The sequence below is a fragment of the Gambusia affinis genome, linkage group LG18, assembly GCF_019740435.1.
Source record: "Gambusia affinis linkage group LG18, SWU_Gaff_1.0, whole genome shotgun sequence".
NCBI classification, from domain to species: domain Eukaryota; kingdom Metazoa; phylum Chordata; class Actinopteri; order Cyprinodontiformes; family Poeciliidae; genus Gambusia; species Gambusia affinis.
The window spans coordinates 23,457,100-23,476,568 of record NC_057885.1 but is presented as its reverse complement, the minus strand read 5'-3'; the positions used below and the strand labels follow the sequence as shown (position 1 = coordinate 23,476,568).

At 38.0% G+C, this 19,469-nt stretch overlaps 1 protein-coding gene and 1 pseudogene across 2 annotated transcripts; both read right to left on the bottom strand.

The window, feature by feature from the left end:
• Positions 1-5,031: 5,031 nt before the first annotated feature.
• On the bottom strand, positions 5,032-13,567 carry LOC122820982 (tripartite motif-containing protein 16-like). Of its 2 annotated transcripts, none has more exons than XM_044098752.1 (3): positions 13,380-13,567; positions 8,792-8,847; positions 5,032-8,573 (listed from the first exon to the last, which is right to left on the bottom strand). In XM_044098752.1, the coding sequence occupies exon 3, from the start codon at positions 8,292-8,294 to the stop codon at positions 6,642-6,644; it is 1,653 nt and encodes a 550-aa protein (XP_043954687.1). In that variant the 5' UTR covers positions 8,295-8,573; positions 8,792-8,847; positions 13,380-13,567; the 3' UTR covers positions 5,032-6,641. The 2 variants fall into 2 exon arrangements, with proteins under 2 accessions (XP_043954687.1, XP_043954686.1); XM_044098751.1 differs by lacking the exon at positions 13,380-13,567 and adding an exon at positions 9,174-10,605.
• Positions 13,568-14,209: 642 nt separating this feature from the next.
• Positions 14,210-14,927, bottom strand: LOC122820711 (annotated as a pseudogene).
• Positions 14,928-19,469: the final 4,542 nt, after the last annotated feature.

Here is a 19,469-nt window from a genome sequence, read left to right as displayed (position 1 = left end):
GAGAGACCAAAGTCAGCCCAATACGGATAACTGGGAAACCTAAAGGTTGTGTTCTCGGCCCACTGCTTCTCACACAGCAGTGAATTCACAGATAAGGCCTGGAAATTTACTTTATGGGTGATTTCACAGTTGAGGGGCTCATTTATTGGAATGAAGACTCAATGAACAGGGAGGAGATCGAACTGTAAGACTATATATGACAATAATAAACCATATATATATATATATATATATATATATATATATATATATATATATATATATATATATATATATATATATATATATATGCAGAGAGAGAGAGAGGCCAGATGAGAAGCTTGCAGTACTGATTATCAATGAAAGTTTATTAATACATTTATTTTAAATTAAAAAAACACGCTGACTCCTAACAACTTTGTAAAACAACTTCAGTTGCTCAGTTCAATACTCCCGTCCCTCACTTCTCATCATGGCTCCTCGAACCATTAAGTGACGCCGTTGCAGAGGGGCAATAGTTTGGCTCAAGCAGAAATGATCTGACCGTTTCCATAGCAACAAGAAGAAACAAGACATTCCCCCAGTGACCTCATTGTAGTTATGACCTCATCTATGACATGCGGTTCTAGATCAAAGAACATCTGAGGTTATGAATGCTTGTGTTCCAAGACCTCAGTTCAGATCCAAGCAGCTCTTCGAACCTCAACATTGTTTCTCGCAAGGATTTTCAGGATGGCAGAGATTTTGGTCAACGTGTGTTTTCCCCTCGGTTTTGGCCTTGGATATTTAGTAACTACCAGTATGAAGAGAGTGTTTGACCAACTAGTTCCTGGAAGCAGTTTAGAACAAAGTAGTGCTCAAGATGAGAGCACTTTTCCTGAATACGATGATTTTGATGGATTTCTCTACAATCCTTCTCCAACTCAGAAGCAAACCTCCCCGGCTGGGGAGGTAGAGAAAAGTAGCACTCAAGACGGAAGCACTTTTCCTGAATACGATGATTTTGATGGATTTCTCTACAATCCTTCTCCAACTCAGAAGCAAACCTCCCCGGCTGGGGAGGTAGAGAAAAGTAGCACTCAAGACGGAAGCACTTTTCCTGAATACGATGATTTTGATGCATTTCTCTACAATCCTTCTCCAACTGAGAAGCAAACCTCCCCGGCTGGGGAGGTAGAGAAAAGTACCACTCAAGACGGAAGCACTTTTCCTGTATACGATGATTTTGATGCATTTCTCTACAATCCTTCTCCAACTGAGAAGCAAACCTCCCCGGCTGGGGAGGTAGAGAAAAGTAGCACTCAAGACGGAAGCACTTTTCCTGAATACGATGATTTTGATGCATTTCTCTTCCTTCCTTCTCCAACAGAGAAGCAAACCTCCCCGGCTGGTGAGGTAGAGAAAAGTAGCTCTCAGGATGAGGGCACTTTATCTGGATGTGATGCATCTGTCTTCCTTCCTTGTCCAACAGAGAAGCAAACCTCCCCGGCTGGGGAGGTAGAGAAAAGTTGCTCTCAGGATGAGGGCACTTTATCTGGATGTGATGCATCTGTCATCAACTCTTGTCCAACAGAGAAGCAAACCTCCCCGGCTGGGGAGGATTGCTTTGATACAGAGACAGTTGAGTCGGAAAGCTCTTCTTCTGTTTTGATGAAGACATCATTTGAAGAAAGTACCAATGATGAGAGTGCCCTTCAGACAACTGTAGCAGGAAATGATTTTTTTAATCTTCCCAAGGATCAAACTTCTGCGGCTGCAGATGTTTCCATTGAAACTGAGACAGTTGAGTCTGAAAACTGTCTTGCTTTGAAGAACAAGAAAATTGAAGACAGCACCAATGAAGAGAAAGCTGATGTAGGAAACGATTTCACCAATCACTCAATAGAACCAACTTCCCCGGCCGGGGATGTTTGCTTAGCAGATGAGCAGCTTCTCTCAGAAACAGATGTTTTAAATAACCAAGTCAGCAAAAACAAAGAAGGCAACATTGACAATATTTGTAAGTTTTCCAACCCTTGCAAAAATGGTTGGATTAACGCCAGTTTTCAAGGTATATTGAATTTGAATTTTACCAGAAAGTGCATTTTTCAAAATCCAAAGAAGTTTTCTGAGGCATCATCAGCCACACCATTATGTGCCAGTCTCATCTCTACAGCCGTTCACAATCCAGGAAAATATTTTACCCCACTGGAAATGGCCCGAGTTCAGATGGAACTGAGAGAAAATGAACTGTGGTCTGACTTGGGTAAAGACTATCACATTTCGTACTTATTGGAAGTTATTTTAACCTGGCTAAATTCAAGTGATAGAAACATGAAAATGCTAATGACAGGAGAAAAGACCTGCATGAAGTGTAAGAGAGATCTTATTGGACTCTTGAAGAGCAGCCCCCTCGTTGCTCTGCCTTCACTACGTGCAGAGAGCTTCACTTCTCTGTTTAACTGTTGGTTGGATTTTTGTGGGGAAACTCGCTGTTCAGTTTGCAAAAGGGTATTCAACAGAAAAAACTTTCTAGGCAATAATGAAGCGATTGTCCTGTTCCGGCAACTGTCGGCCAGGGCTTGGAATCCAATACTGGCTCCAAGTGCAACGCTTGACGTCCCCGGAAAAGGTGGAAATCAGACATACCATCTTTCTTCCATCATCTGCAGTAATTCGAAGCTGACACACTTCTACACCTTCCTGATCCGGGGACAACAGATATTCATGGCTGATGATGACCTTGTTATAACTCCAGGTGGCGACTGCAAGAAAGTAATTTCTGAAACGGGATTTGTTTACATTTATGAGAAGAAAACAGCAAGTGTAACGTCTTACCCTGCTCTCCCTCTCCAAAGCAGAGGGAGAGCAGAATCATCAGAAGATGTCGCTGAAATCAAGGCAGAAACCGTTTCTGAGTCTGTGGAGATTATTTTAAAAGAGAGAGAAAATCTGTTTAATAACCAAAACTATATATCTATTTGTGAAAATATATGTAAGAATATATCTAAGTGGGAGATATTATTGTTAATGTTGTGCTTATTTTGCCTGCTGCTGGTTATTTTTTGGATTAGTGATTTTTCATTCTTATATTTTTTTCTAATTTCTGTCTGTGGATTGACTTATGTGTTGGCAGTACCATGCCAAGAATTGGATGCTTTGCTTTAAATTTAATGACAACTGGGGGAAGGTATTCACCAGTTGTCATTAAATTTCCTGATTCAGTTTAAAATTATTTTATTGATCCCAAAGAAAATTGAATGTTCATCAGGATTCTTCAAAGAGCCATTGAGAACAAGACAATCCAAGACAATCGGATGAAGAGGATGATCAAGATTGTCCCTAATTTTCTTGATCCTATGAAGAATCCTTCTCTGCATGACCATCTCCAGAGGTTTCCCAGAACAGAACCAGAACAGAACCAATCTTCTTTACCAGGCTGTTGAGCATTTTTAGGTCCCTGGTGCTGATGCTGCTGCCCCACCAGATGGCGCTCTCAACAACAGATTATAGAAGGTCTGCAGCATCTTGAAGGACCTTAGCTTCCTCCAGGACTCCAGTCTGCTCTGTTCCTTCTCATAGACGCTTCCCTGTTGCGTCTCCAGTCCAGTCTGTGGTCCAGATGAACATTGAGGTGTTTATATTCCTCAACCACCTTCACTTTTACTCCCATGATGGAAACAAACTTTGATCTAATCCTGTTCCTCCTGAAATCAACAATCATCTCCTTTGTTTGTTTCAGGAACTTTCTCAGGCTTCCTCCATCAGTCCAAAAAGATTTTGTGCAAATTTGATAATGAATTGGCAAAGGAAGAAAATTTTAACTTGTTTATAACAATGATAAATAATAATATTAATATACCAATATTAGTATATATATATATAGATATATATGTATATCTATATATATGTATATATATATATATATATATATATATATATATATATATATATATATATATATGTGTATATATTTATATATATACATATAAATATCTATATATATATATATATATATATATATATAAATATGTATATATATATATATATATATATATATATATATATACACATATACATATGTATACATATACATATATATATATGTATATATATGCATATATATGCATATATATACATATATATAAATATATATAAACATATATATATATAAACATATATATATATCCCTCTCCCCAGCCACTTCTTCCAGCTCCTGCAGGAATCCCATCGTCCCTCAAGCGTGTCCTGGGTCTTCCCCGGGGCCTCCTCCCGGTGGGACATGAACTCCTCACCAGGGAGGCACCTGACCAGATGCTCCTCAATTGGCCCCTCTCGATGTGAAGGAGCAGCGGCTCTACTCTCCTATATAGATGTATGTGTATATATATATGAATCTATAGATACATATGATGGATGGATGGATGATGGATGGATGGATGGATGGATGGATGGATGGATGGATGGATAATGGATAGATGGATGATGGATGGATGGATGGATGGATGGATGGATGATGGATGGATGGATGGATGGATGGATGGATGGATGGATGGATGGATGGATGGTTGGATGGATGGATGGATGGATGGATGGATGGATGGATGATGGATGGATGGATGGATGGATGGATGGATGGATGGATGGATGATGGATGGATGGATGATGGATGGATGATGGATGGATGGATGGATGGATGATGGATGGATGGATGAATGGATGGATGGATGGATGAATGGATGGATGGGACTAGACTCTGGTTTACAGCTTTGACTGGTTATACTGTAAACTTTGTCCCAGAAAATTTTGTTGTTTCTGTCTTCAATTATTGAAATTGTTCAAATATTCAGTTGAACGACTGAATATTTTGTTCATAAACTCTCAGGAAACACTGACACAAATACAAAGTTTAATACGTTTGTCAGTAATAATATCTAGAAATAACAACAAAACCCTTTTTGTCTCTCTCTCTCTCTCTCTCTCTCTCTCTCTCTCTCTCCTGCAGGTTTAAACAGGAAGTCAATCCGGTCCAACCTGTTGGCACTTTGACAGGTAAAAAATAACTTGCTGATCTGCAAATACTTTCACTTCACTCAGAACAAACAACTGACTCATGCAAGGTGGAAAAGTCTTATTTATGTTTCTGGAAGCGTTGATTATGGAAAACTTTTAGTTTTCTTTGTGTCTTAAAAACATAAAAGTTTAGTAACATTATAAATGTGAGAGTAAACCTCACCAGCTGCAATAACACTTGAATCGTCTTCAGTCTGTCTTCAGGTATGTTTATAAATTCGTACTGTTTGTTTTTGCAGCAAGCAGACTGACCTACTTTACCTTTCCTCATATTTCATCTCCTCAGGGCACGCTGAGCGCTGGCCAAAATAATTCAAATGGTTTTACTCAAATCACCTGATGTGACATGAAGAACAGAAACATTTGACATAAAATTCCCTAAAAAAACATATTTAATACAAACACAAACATAATTCAAAGCATTTAATCTTTGGGTAGAAATAAATCAAATATTCAGATACAATTTACAAAACTAATGATGCAATTAAGTTATTGGGGCTGCAGTAGCAATGCATAGGAGAGCAGAGCATTGACTTGCAAGATGTGCTATTATATTTGCGTTTAGCAGTAATTCTGTCTGTAATTACACTCAAATAGATTATATCATATAGACAAGGTCAGTAAATATGTAAAAACATTTCTCTTTTTTTGCTTAAATTTCCTTTTGTGTTTTAATTTATAGGAATTACATGCATGGAAAAGTAAACAGGGTTTCAGTGTCAACAGAGAAAAACTTATCAGACTTTAAAAAGTTTCTTCTGGAACAGATTTAAAAAATAACTTCCCTTATTTATAAATCCTAAACCTGAGAGGAATGTTACTTATTGGGATGTTTTAATTCCACATTTAGACTCTAAATTTAATTTACTTAACCAACTTATTTCTACTAATCCTAGTTAAATAAATCAAGAGTATTACAGGTTTACTTTCAACATAATCGTTTCAGTAAATACATATAAATTCAGTTGAGTAAACTCAACATTTCAGTTGGTTTAACATAATGCCAATTAAAAATCTAAAAAAAGTTTTAAAAAAAAGTCTCTCAGTGTTTGTTTTGTCTTTCTAGGACTGCAGGAAGTTCAGGAAATAAAAAACAAACCTAAAGCAGCTACAATTGTTTCTGTGTTAAACTCTGATATGAGGAAATGTTTCATTAAAATAACTTCTAGTACTGGGATATGATAATAAAATAGAAAGAAACAAAACTACAATATAAGATCATTGTCTAAGAACAAATACGACTGAATCACATGACGACTTTATTAATTTATATAGATTTATAATCTGATCTTCTCATCTGTACATTTATCTGAACAAACAACAACTTTTGATCTGACAAAGCAATAAATCTAAAGGAAATCAGATTGGGTGAATAAAAATCCTCCTGAGCAGTGATAGTTTCTATGGCTGAACAGAAACAGGAAGGGGCAGCACCCACACAAACTCCAACATCAACAAAACAAACAAGATGATAAAGTAGTTTCATAAATACAGCTGATTGTGAGCAGTGAAGAAATTACAACAAATATCTCTCAGCAGCAAAGATGGAGGTTAAAACAACCGAAACTAAAATACAGATTTTAACCAACTGGACCTCAGATCACTGCTGACTATTTCAGTTTAATGAACTCCACAGAGTCCTTACTAAAGAGCGGCCGAATCCCAGCATACAGAGGCTGAGAGAATCTGGTCTGGACTCTGTGGATCAGAGTCATGGTACCAAAGATGCTGTAGAAAGACAGAATACCTGCTCTGTGGTCCAGATACACTCCCACTCTGGAGGAAACTGGACCTGATACTGCAGTTTTAACTCTGTTGTGATGAAATGTGTAACCGTCTGTGGTACAATTTAATGACCAAGATTTGTCATTGAATCCAAACGGTTCTGCCTTGTTTATGTTCTGGTATGAAACTGCTACTCCAACTCCAGCTCCTCCTCTCATCGCCACCTCCCAGTAACAACGTTCAGTCAGACTCTCTCTGCTCAGGACCTGATTATAAACACTGAATCTGTCTGGGTGATCAGGATAAGACTGCTGTTGGTCAGTTGATGTTACTTTTCTGTTTCCCTCAGATAGTAACAGCTTCTTGTGAGCTGTGTTTGGATCCAGAGTGATTTCCTGTGAATATTTTAAGAATCCGTCTCTGGTCTTTGGTTCTGGTTCTGACAGTAGAACATCAACTTCACTAATTGCCTGTTCGATGTTTGTCCATGTTTCTTTCAGAACATCCTGTAGTTTGTCTCTAAGCTCTGACACAGCTGCTGTCACGTCCTCAAAGTGTCTCAGAGGACGGATCTTGATGCTGGATGAGCCTTTAGACTCACTGAGTGCTGGCAGTGAGGGGTAGTTGAGGAGAAACTGGTTGTGATCCTCTGTGTGTGAGAGCTGCTCCAGCTCAGCGTCTTTCCTCTTCAGCTCAGTGATCTCCTGCTCCAGCTTCTCCTGAACATCTTTGACTCGACTCACTTCAGTTTCCTGCTGGGATCTGATCTGCTGCTTCACATCAGAGCTTCTTTCCTGGAGGAGACGGATCAGCTCAGTGAAGATCTTCTCACTGTCCTCCACTGCTTTATCAGCAGAGACATTGATGGCCTCCACCTCCTGTTGAAGCAGCTTCACATCTTTCTCTTGGTCCTGGATTCTCTGATGGATTTGTTGTCGACTCTCCTGGAGCTTCTTCTGCTTCTCAGCTCTTTCTGCTGCAGCTGGGACTGTTTCATGGTTTTTATGTTCATCCATAGTGCAGAGATAACAGATACACTTCTGATCAGGACGACAGAAAATTTCCAACACCCTATCATGACGAGAGCATTTGCTCTCCTGCAGATTCTTGGAGGGATTCACCAGCTTGTGCTTTTTTAATGGTGGAGCATCATGGTGAGGTTGGAGATGTTCCTCACAATAAGAAGCTAAACAGGTTAAACAGGACTTGACAGCTTTTATCTTCCTTCTGGTGCAGACATCGCAGGACACATCTTCAGGTCCAGCATAACAGTGGTCAGCTGGAGCAGCTCCCATCTTCTTCAGATATGTAATCAACTCTTCTATCATGGTGTTTTTCCTCAACCCAGGTCTCTGTCCAAACATATCTCTGCACTCGGGGCAGGTGTGAGTTCCACTCTGATCTTCTCCATCCCAGTGGTCTTTAATACAGTTGGTGCAGTAGCTGTGTCCACAGGGAATAGTCACCGGATCCTTCAGTAGATTGGAACAGATGAAACAAAACAACTTATCTTGGTCTGGTTGATCACTCCCTGCCATTTCAGCTCTCAGTGACGATGACTGTGTTTGTTTATCTTCTGCAGAGCAGCAACAGCTCTGAGCTCTGATCTACACACCATTTGTTTCTGCAGCGAATGAGGCTTTGCAGGTGTTACACTCAGCAATAAACCTCTAGATCTGATGAGGAGGGAACAGAGATGTGTTTACAGGATCCAACGTAGGAGGAGTTATGCAGGAAAAGGTTTGAGGCCATTGTCCTGGCGTGTCTAAGCCTGCTTGTTTTGCCAAGTTTCGGTGTAGAGTTACAGATGGTTGAAACTGAAAGCAGACAATGGTTTGACTGTACCACGTTAAACACAAATTGGAGGTTGAACTTTTTTAGCTTTGTCGTTGTTTTGGGAATTCAGGCTGCTGCTGATACACTGATTTCATTCAGAGACATAAAAATAAGGTTATAATTTAAAGATTTTAGACTTACAAATAAAAGATTTAGCCAATAATAGCACATGTCTGCTAAATAAAAAATGTGTGCTCACCTGCAGTCGTGCTTTTTGTCATCAGCGTGCATCAGCCTGTGGTTATGGTTACACATCTGAGACAAGAAGACAATAGGGTTGTGGTCAGTAAGCACAGTCACTGGAGTTGATGCAGAGCCAAAATACACCTCAAAATGCTGCAAGGCAAAGAGCAGGGGTGCTCAAAGTCGGTCCTGGAGGGCCGGCATCCTGCATGTTTTAGTTCTCTCCCTGGTTTAACGCACCTGCATCAAATGATGGCTCTTTAGAAGGCCTAACAAAAACACCAGCATGCTGAAGAGGTTGTTGGTGCCACCGGGGAGAGAATTAAAACATGCAGGATGCTGGCCCTCAAGGACCAACTTTGGGCACCCCTGGCAAAGAGCATCACAAGAGTTCATACCTGTCAAGTCTCTGAGAAACTATTGTTTTTATAACAGTAGCATCAGACGGCGACATTTCCCAAATTCTCAAATCCAAAACTTGATAGGTATGAGAGTTTCTTTTTCAAGGGTGGAATAGTTCATCTGCTAATATTTAATCTAAATCCTTGCCATCTTGGAATAGCACTGCACCAGCACCTTCATCACAGACATCCACTCTGGAAGGCCGACTGACATCAGGAGCAGCACTACAGCAACACAGACAACAGATTTAGCTGCATTGAAAGTCTCTTCACACTCACTGGTCCACAAAAAGGTACTTCAGGGCTACACAAAGTGGTAACGGGAGAAAACGATGTGCAACCACTGTGTCCACTTTAGTCTCCACTGGACAGACTGGTCCAAACCATGACAATATGCTGAAGAAAGTGATCAGGGATCCCTGTTTAATTCTGTTCAATATATTTATAATGAGCAACAATCATGTTTAAAATATTTGCAATCAGAAATAGCATGCAACTGCAGTCAAAGTTGATTAGAGTTTCATGGAGGTTGCAACTTGTAGAGGTGTGATGTGTCACAAGTAGATGGTAAAGGAAATGTCAGGAAATAGATGAACTGAAAGAACAAGGGTGACCGACCTGAGCATGATATGTACAAACCCAGACAAAGGAGGAACCAAGGAAAGGAGAGTGCTGATCAGAAAGCAGATGGTTGGTCCAAAGAAGGAACTGAGATGGGAGAGTGACCTTTAAGCAATCTCAGGACAAGACTCCCCCAAGCAGAGCAGAGAACTTCATCTAAAGCAAGTTAATTACAGCTAATCAAAGTTGCAGCCTACTTATGATTTCCTTTTGCAGGGCTGTGATCAACGAGGCTATGGGAGTCAGGAGGAGCTCAGAAAGTTGACTGCAGAGAAGAGGAACTTTGGGGTTTCCTTCCTATCAGTCAACTCGCTTACAACTGGATGCACAAAGAGACCTTGAAACAAGGTGAAGAGGATCCAGGTGCTGCAGGAAAACAGAGGGCTGCTTCAAGTATGAGGAAATCACTTCAAGAATTTCCATCAATGACTGTGAATCAAAATTGAGACTCTGCCAAAAGCTGAGGCCTGAGGAACCCAACACTCAAGGTTAAGGCAAGGATTCGTTAGTCATGTGTTGATGACTGGCTGTCAGCATAAAAAGAGAGGTCTCCGACAATCTGCCCTGAAGATCTGTGCCTGCCTCAGTCTGTCTGCTCCATGCTGGGGCTCTGAATTGGCCTGATGATGATAAATGCAGCTGAACCAACACTGTCAATACAGTCTTCCATGTGAGGGAGAGGCAGCGAGTCGTTAACTAAAACAGCATTAGGGAAATCAGTACAAGGTCACAGGATACCATCAGGCTCAGCTGCTGGCAAACACAGAGGGCTCCATGCAGTGTGACTGGTTTTCCAGGCCGTTCTCCTAAAGATAACCAACGTCTGCTTTTGTCTGGTCCGGTTTGTCTAGGAGGAGCAATAAGATCTGTATCCACTGTATCCACATCAATGTGATGATCAAATTCTGGATGGATGTCGCCAAACAAAGATGAGAAACTCATAAACTCACAGTGAACATGTAGAGATCTCTGAAACTTGAGCCAAACATGATACAGCTTGAAGCTAAGATGAGATCTGATCGTATCTGAAGACGTCCATGAAATGTGATTCTGGACTGATAAACACAGATTCAGGAGTTTTATCAACTTAAAGTCTGATCGGATTAACAGCTAATTGAACTGGATATTTTGTTCATTACTACTGTAAAAAAAAATCTATGTATACTCTGTTTTGAGAAGGACAGAAATTACTTTAAATATATTTCAAGAGGCCAAAGCAACATTTAGGATGTTACTGAAAGAAAATTAAAATCATATCATAAAGTAAAGGAAACTGAGGACATTTGAAGTTTAGATTCATGAAGATGGCCAAGATTTTATTCTGAGAGTCATGAGAAATTGTTAATTATTTCTTCAAGTTAAAGCTTCAGGTTAAAGCACAGAATCCAGTCAAATAAAACCAACATTTATTTGAATGAATAAATAAAAGTAAAAGAAGTCGTTAACGTTTGTATGGTAAACATATCAGTTAGCTTGACATATTTTTCTGCATGGGCATGTACGCTTTTTAGTTTTTGTTGTCGTAGTGTCGTAGTTGGTCTAAATCACATATGTCAGAGTCAAGGCCCGCGGGCCACATCCGGCCCGCGAGAAGATTTTCTACGGCCCCTGGGATGATCTTGATTTATTATTAGAACCGGCCCGCAGCAAGCCGGCACCCCCCGTTCGATCCTCACAACGCGCGCACCCCCCCCCCCCCCCCGTTCGATCCTCACAACGCGCGCACACCCCCCCCCCGTTCGATCCTCACAACGCGCGCACCCCCCCCTGGTCCGCAGTAAATTTACTAGACCAAATGCGTCATTTAAAAAAGTCTCAATGAACATTCGATCAGTCCGGCCCTCGGCTTGTAGCTAAATTTTTAATTTGGCCCTCCGTCCATTTGACTTTGACACCCCTGGTCTAAATGGTGTATTGCGGCCGATAAAAATTATATGTAATATAGTTTTTGTCTTTTTGTTAAATTTTGACAGCCTGGGGTCACCAGATATGGACAGTAAATGAGTCTGTAAACCAGACGGTCAGTTCTCCCCTGGACAGAAGTTCAAACTGGGTGTGTTGCTCCAATTTACACGCCACTTCATACTTCGATCTTGGCCAGTGGCGGATGCTAACTCCACAGGGTTTGATGTGAAAAGTATTAAATTTTCCTCTGCAGTACCCACAGGTGGACACTAGATGTCCCTGTTCATCTGAATCACAGGATTCAAAGCTGTGACTCGTGGATCACGTGACATAAACTCCTTCTGACAATTCAACTCATCTCTGTTTTCTGCTGTCAGACATGTTGGGTTGAGTTGGTTTTAAATCATGATATTATTGATAATCTGCTAAGTTCCAGTTTGTTCTGCATCCCCAGAACCAGAACCAAACATGGAGAAGCTTCTGCACCACAAAACTGCAAATTACAAACCAGTTGCAACACTGGGTTCCTTTAAATCAACCCACCTGTTTAGAGCTGCCTTTGATTCATACTAGGTGTATTGATGGAATTTAATGTTTGGTTATTTTCTAAATTGGTTACTGTTGATGTTTTTATGATGCAGAGCATTTCTGCCTTGTAGCTGAAATACAAATAAACTAGAACTTTAAATGTCCTTGCTTCCCAAAAACCTCACAGACTATTTCCCTTTTCTATTTTCTGGCTCATTGTTTTCTCTGTCACATGATGAAACATAATCAACACTTTTTTACATATTATTCTCATGATCATCAAATCAGGTCAGATCAGGTGACCTGACACCAAACAGTTTATATTCTCTTCAAAATACTTTAATGGAAAATCACAAGTCATTAACCACAACTTATCCCATCTAATGTGTTTGATTTGACAACTTAGGAATCACTTTAGTTATAATCATAATAATTGATTTAAACAGTTTGGTGAATTTGATCTAGAGGAAGTGGGATCAGCAGAGAGCTGATCTTCTAAACGTATCAACTCTTTCTTGTTGTTGTTGACATATTTTGCTCACACTTTAATACAATAGTTAACTCAGATGTCATTCTTAGTCCAAACTCCATTGTTCTAACAAGCAGAATTCATCTGTTCATAATTATTAGTAGCTGATTTCAGTCTGAATCCACTGATTCACTTATTTTACTCACCTTCCCACAAATCTTCATTTAACAGTCAGTCTGCAGATTTAAATGGCTTCTTACATTTTCAATACCTATTAAACATTAAATCTGTGTTTGTCACAAAGCAAATATTTCCTTATCATGGTGATTAATGTTCATTTTAACCAACACTGTGATCCTGTGGAGGAGGGAGAAAACATTACTCTATAACATGCTACATTTATTACACATGTTATAGTAAATAGAGCATGTATATTTATGTTATAAATATAAAAATAGATCTAATTCAAAAATAAAATAATGTCAATAATTGTTTTAAGTGTTACATCTTCTAGATGCAGTTAGGCAGTGTGGGGTGCAGCGCTGCTTAATGCTTCATCACCGTCACAATTATCACAGCAGCAGCTGCAGCCCCAGATGAGCCTCACTTAGATCTGCCTGCCAGTGACTTTCTGTGTATTTTAATAGTGTTTTAAAAACAATAAAAGTTCTGCAACTCACCCCAGTCAATAGAAAATCATTCCTGCAGACGTGAATACCTCTGGTTGTATAAGTCCTGCCGTTGTTTTCTTTCCACAAGTATCTTTATGGTGGATGTTGTCATCTTGGAAGTATCTTTGTGTTATACCTTTGGTAATGTTTATGAACCCTGTGTTTACTTCAAACTTGCAACATATTGGCTGAAAAACAAAAAAACCAAAGCGTGTGAATAGTGATTGAAACCTGGTATGTTAATCAGCTGTTAGTGTCCTTCCCACTCCCAGAAATGGTTCAGGTTTACTCTGTAAACAACCTGAGCTGAAGCACAAAGGTGACCTTTATAAACCCTCTGGAGCTGCAATGTTGAAGCACGGAGAGGTTTTTCATGACATTTTTATAACATATAGACTCAATTATCTTTGTTTTGGTTACAACACTTAGACTCCAAAAAATGAAAACATACAAAGTTAAAATTTGAGTTACTTAATTACTTTATTCACACAGTTTGAATCAGAATCAGATCTTTGTCCAATAAAATTACTGAAATCCTGATTTATGATGATAATAACATTTCCCATCAGTTCATCTGTACATGGATTTAAACAATGTTTGGTCTAAATAATATTAGTTCAGGTGAACTAAATTCATCTTGAGCAATGATAGTGAATAGAAACAGGAAACAAACTCCAACATAAACAAAACAAACAACATGACAAAATGGCTGCAATAAGACAGCTGTTGTCTGAGCAGTGAAGAAATTACAACAATAAACTCTAAGCAGCAATGATGGAGACTAAAACAACTGAACTAAAATACACATATTAACTGACTGAACTTCAGAATATTGCTGATTATTTCAGATTAATGAACTCAGCAGAGGATCCAACAGGAAGTAACCATGAGAAATAAAGTCTAATCCCAGCATGAAGAGGCTCAGTGAATCTGGTCTGGACTCTGTGGAGGAGAATCATGGTTTCAGAGACGCTGTAGAAACACAGAATACCTGCTCTGTGGTCCAGATACACTCCTATTCTGGAGGAAACTGGACCTGGTACTGGAGTTTGAACGTTGTTGTGATAAAATGTGTAACTTTCTGAGTTACAGTTTAATGACCAAGATTTGTCATTGAATCCAAACCTACATTCATCTGATTCTCCTGTTCTGCTGATATTCTTGTATGAAACTGCCATATAAACCCCACTCCCCACTCCGCTCCACCTCCCAGTAACAACGTCCAGTGAGACTCTCTCTACTCAGGGCCTGATTAAAATAAGCAGTGAATCTGTCAGGATGATCAGGATAAGACTGTTGTTCTTTTGTTAATGTTACTTTCTTCTTATCACCAGATAAAAGCAACTTCCTGTTTGCTGTGTTTGGATCTAGAGTGATTACTTGGAAGTACTGTAAGAATTCAGCTCTGATCTTTGGTTCTGGTTCAAGTTCAGACAGTAAAACATGCATCTCAATATCTCTCAGTGAGATGTTTGTCCATGTTTCTTCCAGAACATCCTGTAGTTTCTCTCTGCTTCTCAGCTCTTTCTGCTGCAGCTTGGACTGTTTCATAACCATCCATCAACATCTTCATCACCTCATCATCAGTTTAAAATAATCCTGTAGCTGATGAAGAGCAGATGTTTGATCAGAAGGAAATGTCTCTTTTCTGCACACCTGACGCGTTTATTTAGTTTTCCGCTGCAGTAGCGGGACGTGGCCACTAGATGTCCCTGTTCATCTCTGACTCAGGATTCAAAGCTTTGACTCATCGATTGTAATCTGTATTGATGATGAACTTTCTGACACATCAACACTGTTCTCATCGTCAGTCTTCAGCCAGGTTGGATGATTTCACAGCAGGAAACGGATTGAAACATTTTCGTCTTCAATAATTAGAAGTTTTCCATCTCCACAAATGTAACCTTTATATTTCATTTGTAAATCTTTGAATTTTGGAGACATTTATATTTAAGTATATTAATCTTCCAGAGATGGAAATCAGATGATTTTTCTTTCAGTCGGCTTTGATTGATTATTGACAGTCTGATACTGTAATTAATGCAAAAATCACCAAAATAAGATTCTTGAAAAGCAGAAAAATTAGCAGGAAAATTCATGAAGAGTAAAAATTTGATGCTTGATGGAAAGAACCTGTTTTACTTTTCATCTCATTTAAAATCTGATGGAACACCAAAAACTCAAAATAAATAATAAAATTCATGTTTTGTAACATTTTTGTAAACGTTTTAGAAAATGTTACAAAACTTGATCAACTGATTTCAATAATTGATCACAAGGAGACATTTTTTCTGGGGAGTTTTATAACGTTTTATTTCTTTTTAATTAACAAAACATTTACCACTGGAGAGGCACCAGTCCCTCTATTCATTCATTCATTCATTCATTCATTCATTCATTCCTGGAACAAAACATCTAAAAATATTCTTGATAACACTAAAGTCTGCTTTCTTTTAATTTTGTGTCTAAACTCTTATTACCTTTGAAATCATCATAATTACCTAAAATAAAGACTTTAAAACATCAGTCTGTCATTAATATAAGAAACAACTGAACTTTACCAACTGTACATATTTATAAGAAAATATAATTAAACATCGCTTTTTTAATCTCCCATTAAATATTATGGATATTTAAAACTGAAAACAGTGTAACTGAAGTCATAATCCTTGTTTATGTGCAAAAAACTTGTTCAAGCAGATTATTATTATTATTATTATTATTATTATTATTATTATTATTATTATTATTATTATTATTATTATTATTATTATTATTATTATTATGTTATTACATAATTATTTATGCTTTACTACTGTTGTCTGATTATTCCCAGGAAGGGGAGGAGCGCGGTGTCACCAGAGAGGAAACTTCAAACTCTTTCATTGTTTATTAATTCCTTTGAGTTGTAAATGAAGAGTCAGTGACAGTAAATCTGATCCACGTGTTTGATTATTAACCATGAAAGAATGTAGCTTCTCTTTGAAGCTGTAGTAAAACCTGGGATTGTTTACTACACTGAAACCATCAAGGAAACACCAGCAGTTATTTTTAGCAAGTCATGCTAAACTTAGATTACAGGTTATTTCTATTTATAGTTCTAGTTTTAGAGCTTTTCTGGTTCAGGAAACAATTAAGAGAAAAACATTTCATTAAGTATCATGGAGGGACCAATTAAAAAAATAGTTTAATAAAAATGAATTAAAGGAAGCTCACAAGAATTAATGGTGAAGGACAAGGAGGTGAAATACAGAATAAATGGAAATGAAATGTAACAGGAACCAGAGGGATAATCAGAGGTAAGTAGATGCAGCTGAGGGAGAAAGAAAGATGAGAAAACTCAAACTAAAAGAAAGAAACACTGATCCAAGGAAACGAGTCCAAACAATCAGGATGCATGAAGAACCACAGGAATAAACTAAACTTTTTCATTTGTTGCTTTGGTTCATTATTGTTACTTTTAAACATCAATAATGATCTTTTTAACTCAAAACAGAGAAATATAGAAATAACCAATGAAAAACAACAATCATTTTATGATATCATAAATCAGCAGGATTTACATGTTATTACCCCAAATATTTATATAGTTTCTTATTGTAATGATATCAAAGTGTTCCTGTCTTTTTCTTCCTCATAATTAAGTGTTTATATAAACAGTTCAGCAGGTGAAACCAGGTCACATGAAATCATTTATAACTTAACAGATCAGCTGAAAATAGAAACTACCGGAGGAACCAGTTTGTAGAGCGACTGACGGAAAATCAGCTGAAGGAAAAACTGATGAGTGAATCCAGAAACGTGACGTTTTAAACACAGTCAGCAACACGTGAAGTTTTGGCTTTTGAGCTGATTTTGTTTCAGATATTTTATTCAATGCAGCTGAAATGTTGAGTTCAGTTGGTTTGTGTTAATCTTAACCTTTAACATCTCAACCTCTGTCCCACTCAGCTGTCAGGTTTTTCAGTTTGCTGGATTTATCTGTCATTTATTTCATCCTTCGCTTTTCTTCTTACAAATTATATACTGTAGTAAAAAAAGAGCAAAGAAAAAACCCATTTAATCTCAGACACTCTGTTTAACGGTGGATAAAAACAGTTTGTTAATAAAGTATTGGTTTCCTCAGGTGGTAAAAACTCCTGAAAAGTTTCACTGAGCCTTTGGGTTTCTTGGTCCCGTCAGCAGCAGGTTCAGTTCAGATAAAGTCCAACTTCACCCCAGTTTAAGGTCAGGCTGATAAATAATGAGTGAAATGTTTGTAAAATGTCAGACAATCATGGTTTAAATGAGAGAACAATCTGATCACAAATAACTCATTCAGAAATTGAATATTGTCTTTTATGAAGGTTTGTTTTTTCTTCCTGCCCTCAGATGAGGAAGTTCAGCTTCAGCTGCATAAACTACACAAATAAAACTTGTAGATCTGCAGGTGATAAAAACCTGAGTGATCAAATAAAAACAAGCCGCTGATGGTTTATGGCAGCAGGGAGATTTAATGTTAAAAATAACCCTCTATCATCATTTAGTCGAATCAAAGCCGCTTTGATTAGGAGACGGTGAAGATCTTTGTTTTGAAACTGCAAATCAGTGAATATATTATCTCTGAGGGAATCAGATAAAAGTTTCTGTTACAGGAAGAAGTTAACAATGAACAAGAAGCTTCACTGTGGATCTAAATCTGCTCTTTGGGTTCATCATCTTCCTCTATGCATTGAAATAAATCTACATTTAACACAATAAAACAAATTACATTTGTTTTATTGTGACATTAAACTATCCAATTATGTTTTTATTTTATAAGTTTAGAATAACAAACAGCAAATCACTTCTTCAATGGGAAACTGGCCTTATTTAGCAAAATTAGAAAAGAAATGGGGTGAGATCATTAATATTTATGCAAAAAAATAAAGCTAAAATAAGCTGCAGGCAAATAACATAAAAAGACTGAAATTCAAAGTAAACGAAACTGGGGGAAAAAGCTAAAACTACTATTTCCTGTTCCGATTTCCATATTCAGATTTCAGTTTCTTTAAATAGCTTCGATACGCAACAACTTCCTCCTTTTACAAAACAGAGGAACATTTCAGGGCAGATGTCAAACTTTCCACCAGTGAAGATTCCAGGAAATTCATTCCAATATTGGAGCTTTTAGACAGAAACCAAGGAAATTCATCTGAGTTTAGTTTTATTAACTGGTATTTTATTTCTGTCCAGCTCTGGGGTTTTTACTTTCCTGTCCTTTTGGAGGAAAACTATTTTCATTTCCTGCATCAACATCCCAGTTAAACTTTTCCTTCCGTCTCCTGACAGCCATCTTGTATGTAACAAAACCACGACACAAAGTTTATAAAACAACCATCCGTCAGTCATTTCCAGCCTGTTTGATTATAAAACAAATGTATTTTGTGATCCTATCAGAACTACAAGGTAATTTGTTTAGTGTTTGGTGTCGTGTTGCTTCAAAATCCAAATGAAATTTGGAAGCAATCAGAATCCAAAGAGTATCTTCCAAACTCCTAAAGAAAAAATAAAATGCAAATATATTTAATAATTGGTTTGACGTTTTCCTTCTGAGACGTAATAATGCTGTTAGCAGCTATTACATTAATAGTAATAGTTTGGTAAATGACCACTGCAGATCATTTCTTAAATTTACTGAAAATAATGAGTTAAAACTTCTCTTTTGGTATTTTTTTTTTTCCGATAACAGATGGTGCATCAGAGTTACGGTAAATTTTAGAAACTATTCTGAGACTCTTCAGAATAGTTCTGATGAAACTACTTCAGCTCTTTTTTTCCTGTTTCTCTGCATACTGCGGGTGAAACTGTGTCAGAAGCAGTCAGAAGTTTCTGTATTTAAATTAAGTGGCACAAAGTTTCACCAGAGAAGACAAATCCGTTCTGGTTGAGGTTCTGCAGCTGCTTGTTTTCTACTGAAGCTCTCAGCTTCATCGTGTCTGATGACAGAAACTCTCCACCAGTAAATATCCCTTACAAAAAAATCCCATGAAAATCACATGTGACTTTCACATGTGATCACATGTGGTTCACACAAACTTTACATGTGAAGGATGTGAATCACATGTGAAAGCACATGAA

Bases quoted from the DNA above. Each gene is read 5' to 3' on its own strand.
- LOC122820982 (XM_044098752.1), bottom strand. From the start codon at position 8,294: ATGGCAGGGAGTGATCAACCAGACCAAGATAAGTTGTTTTGTTTCATC.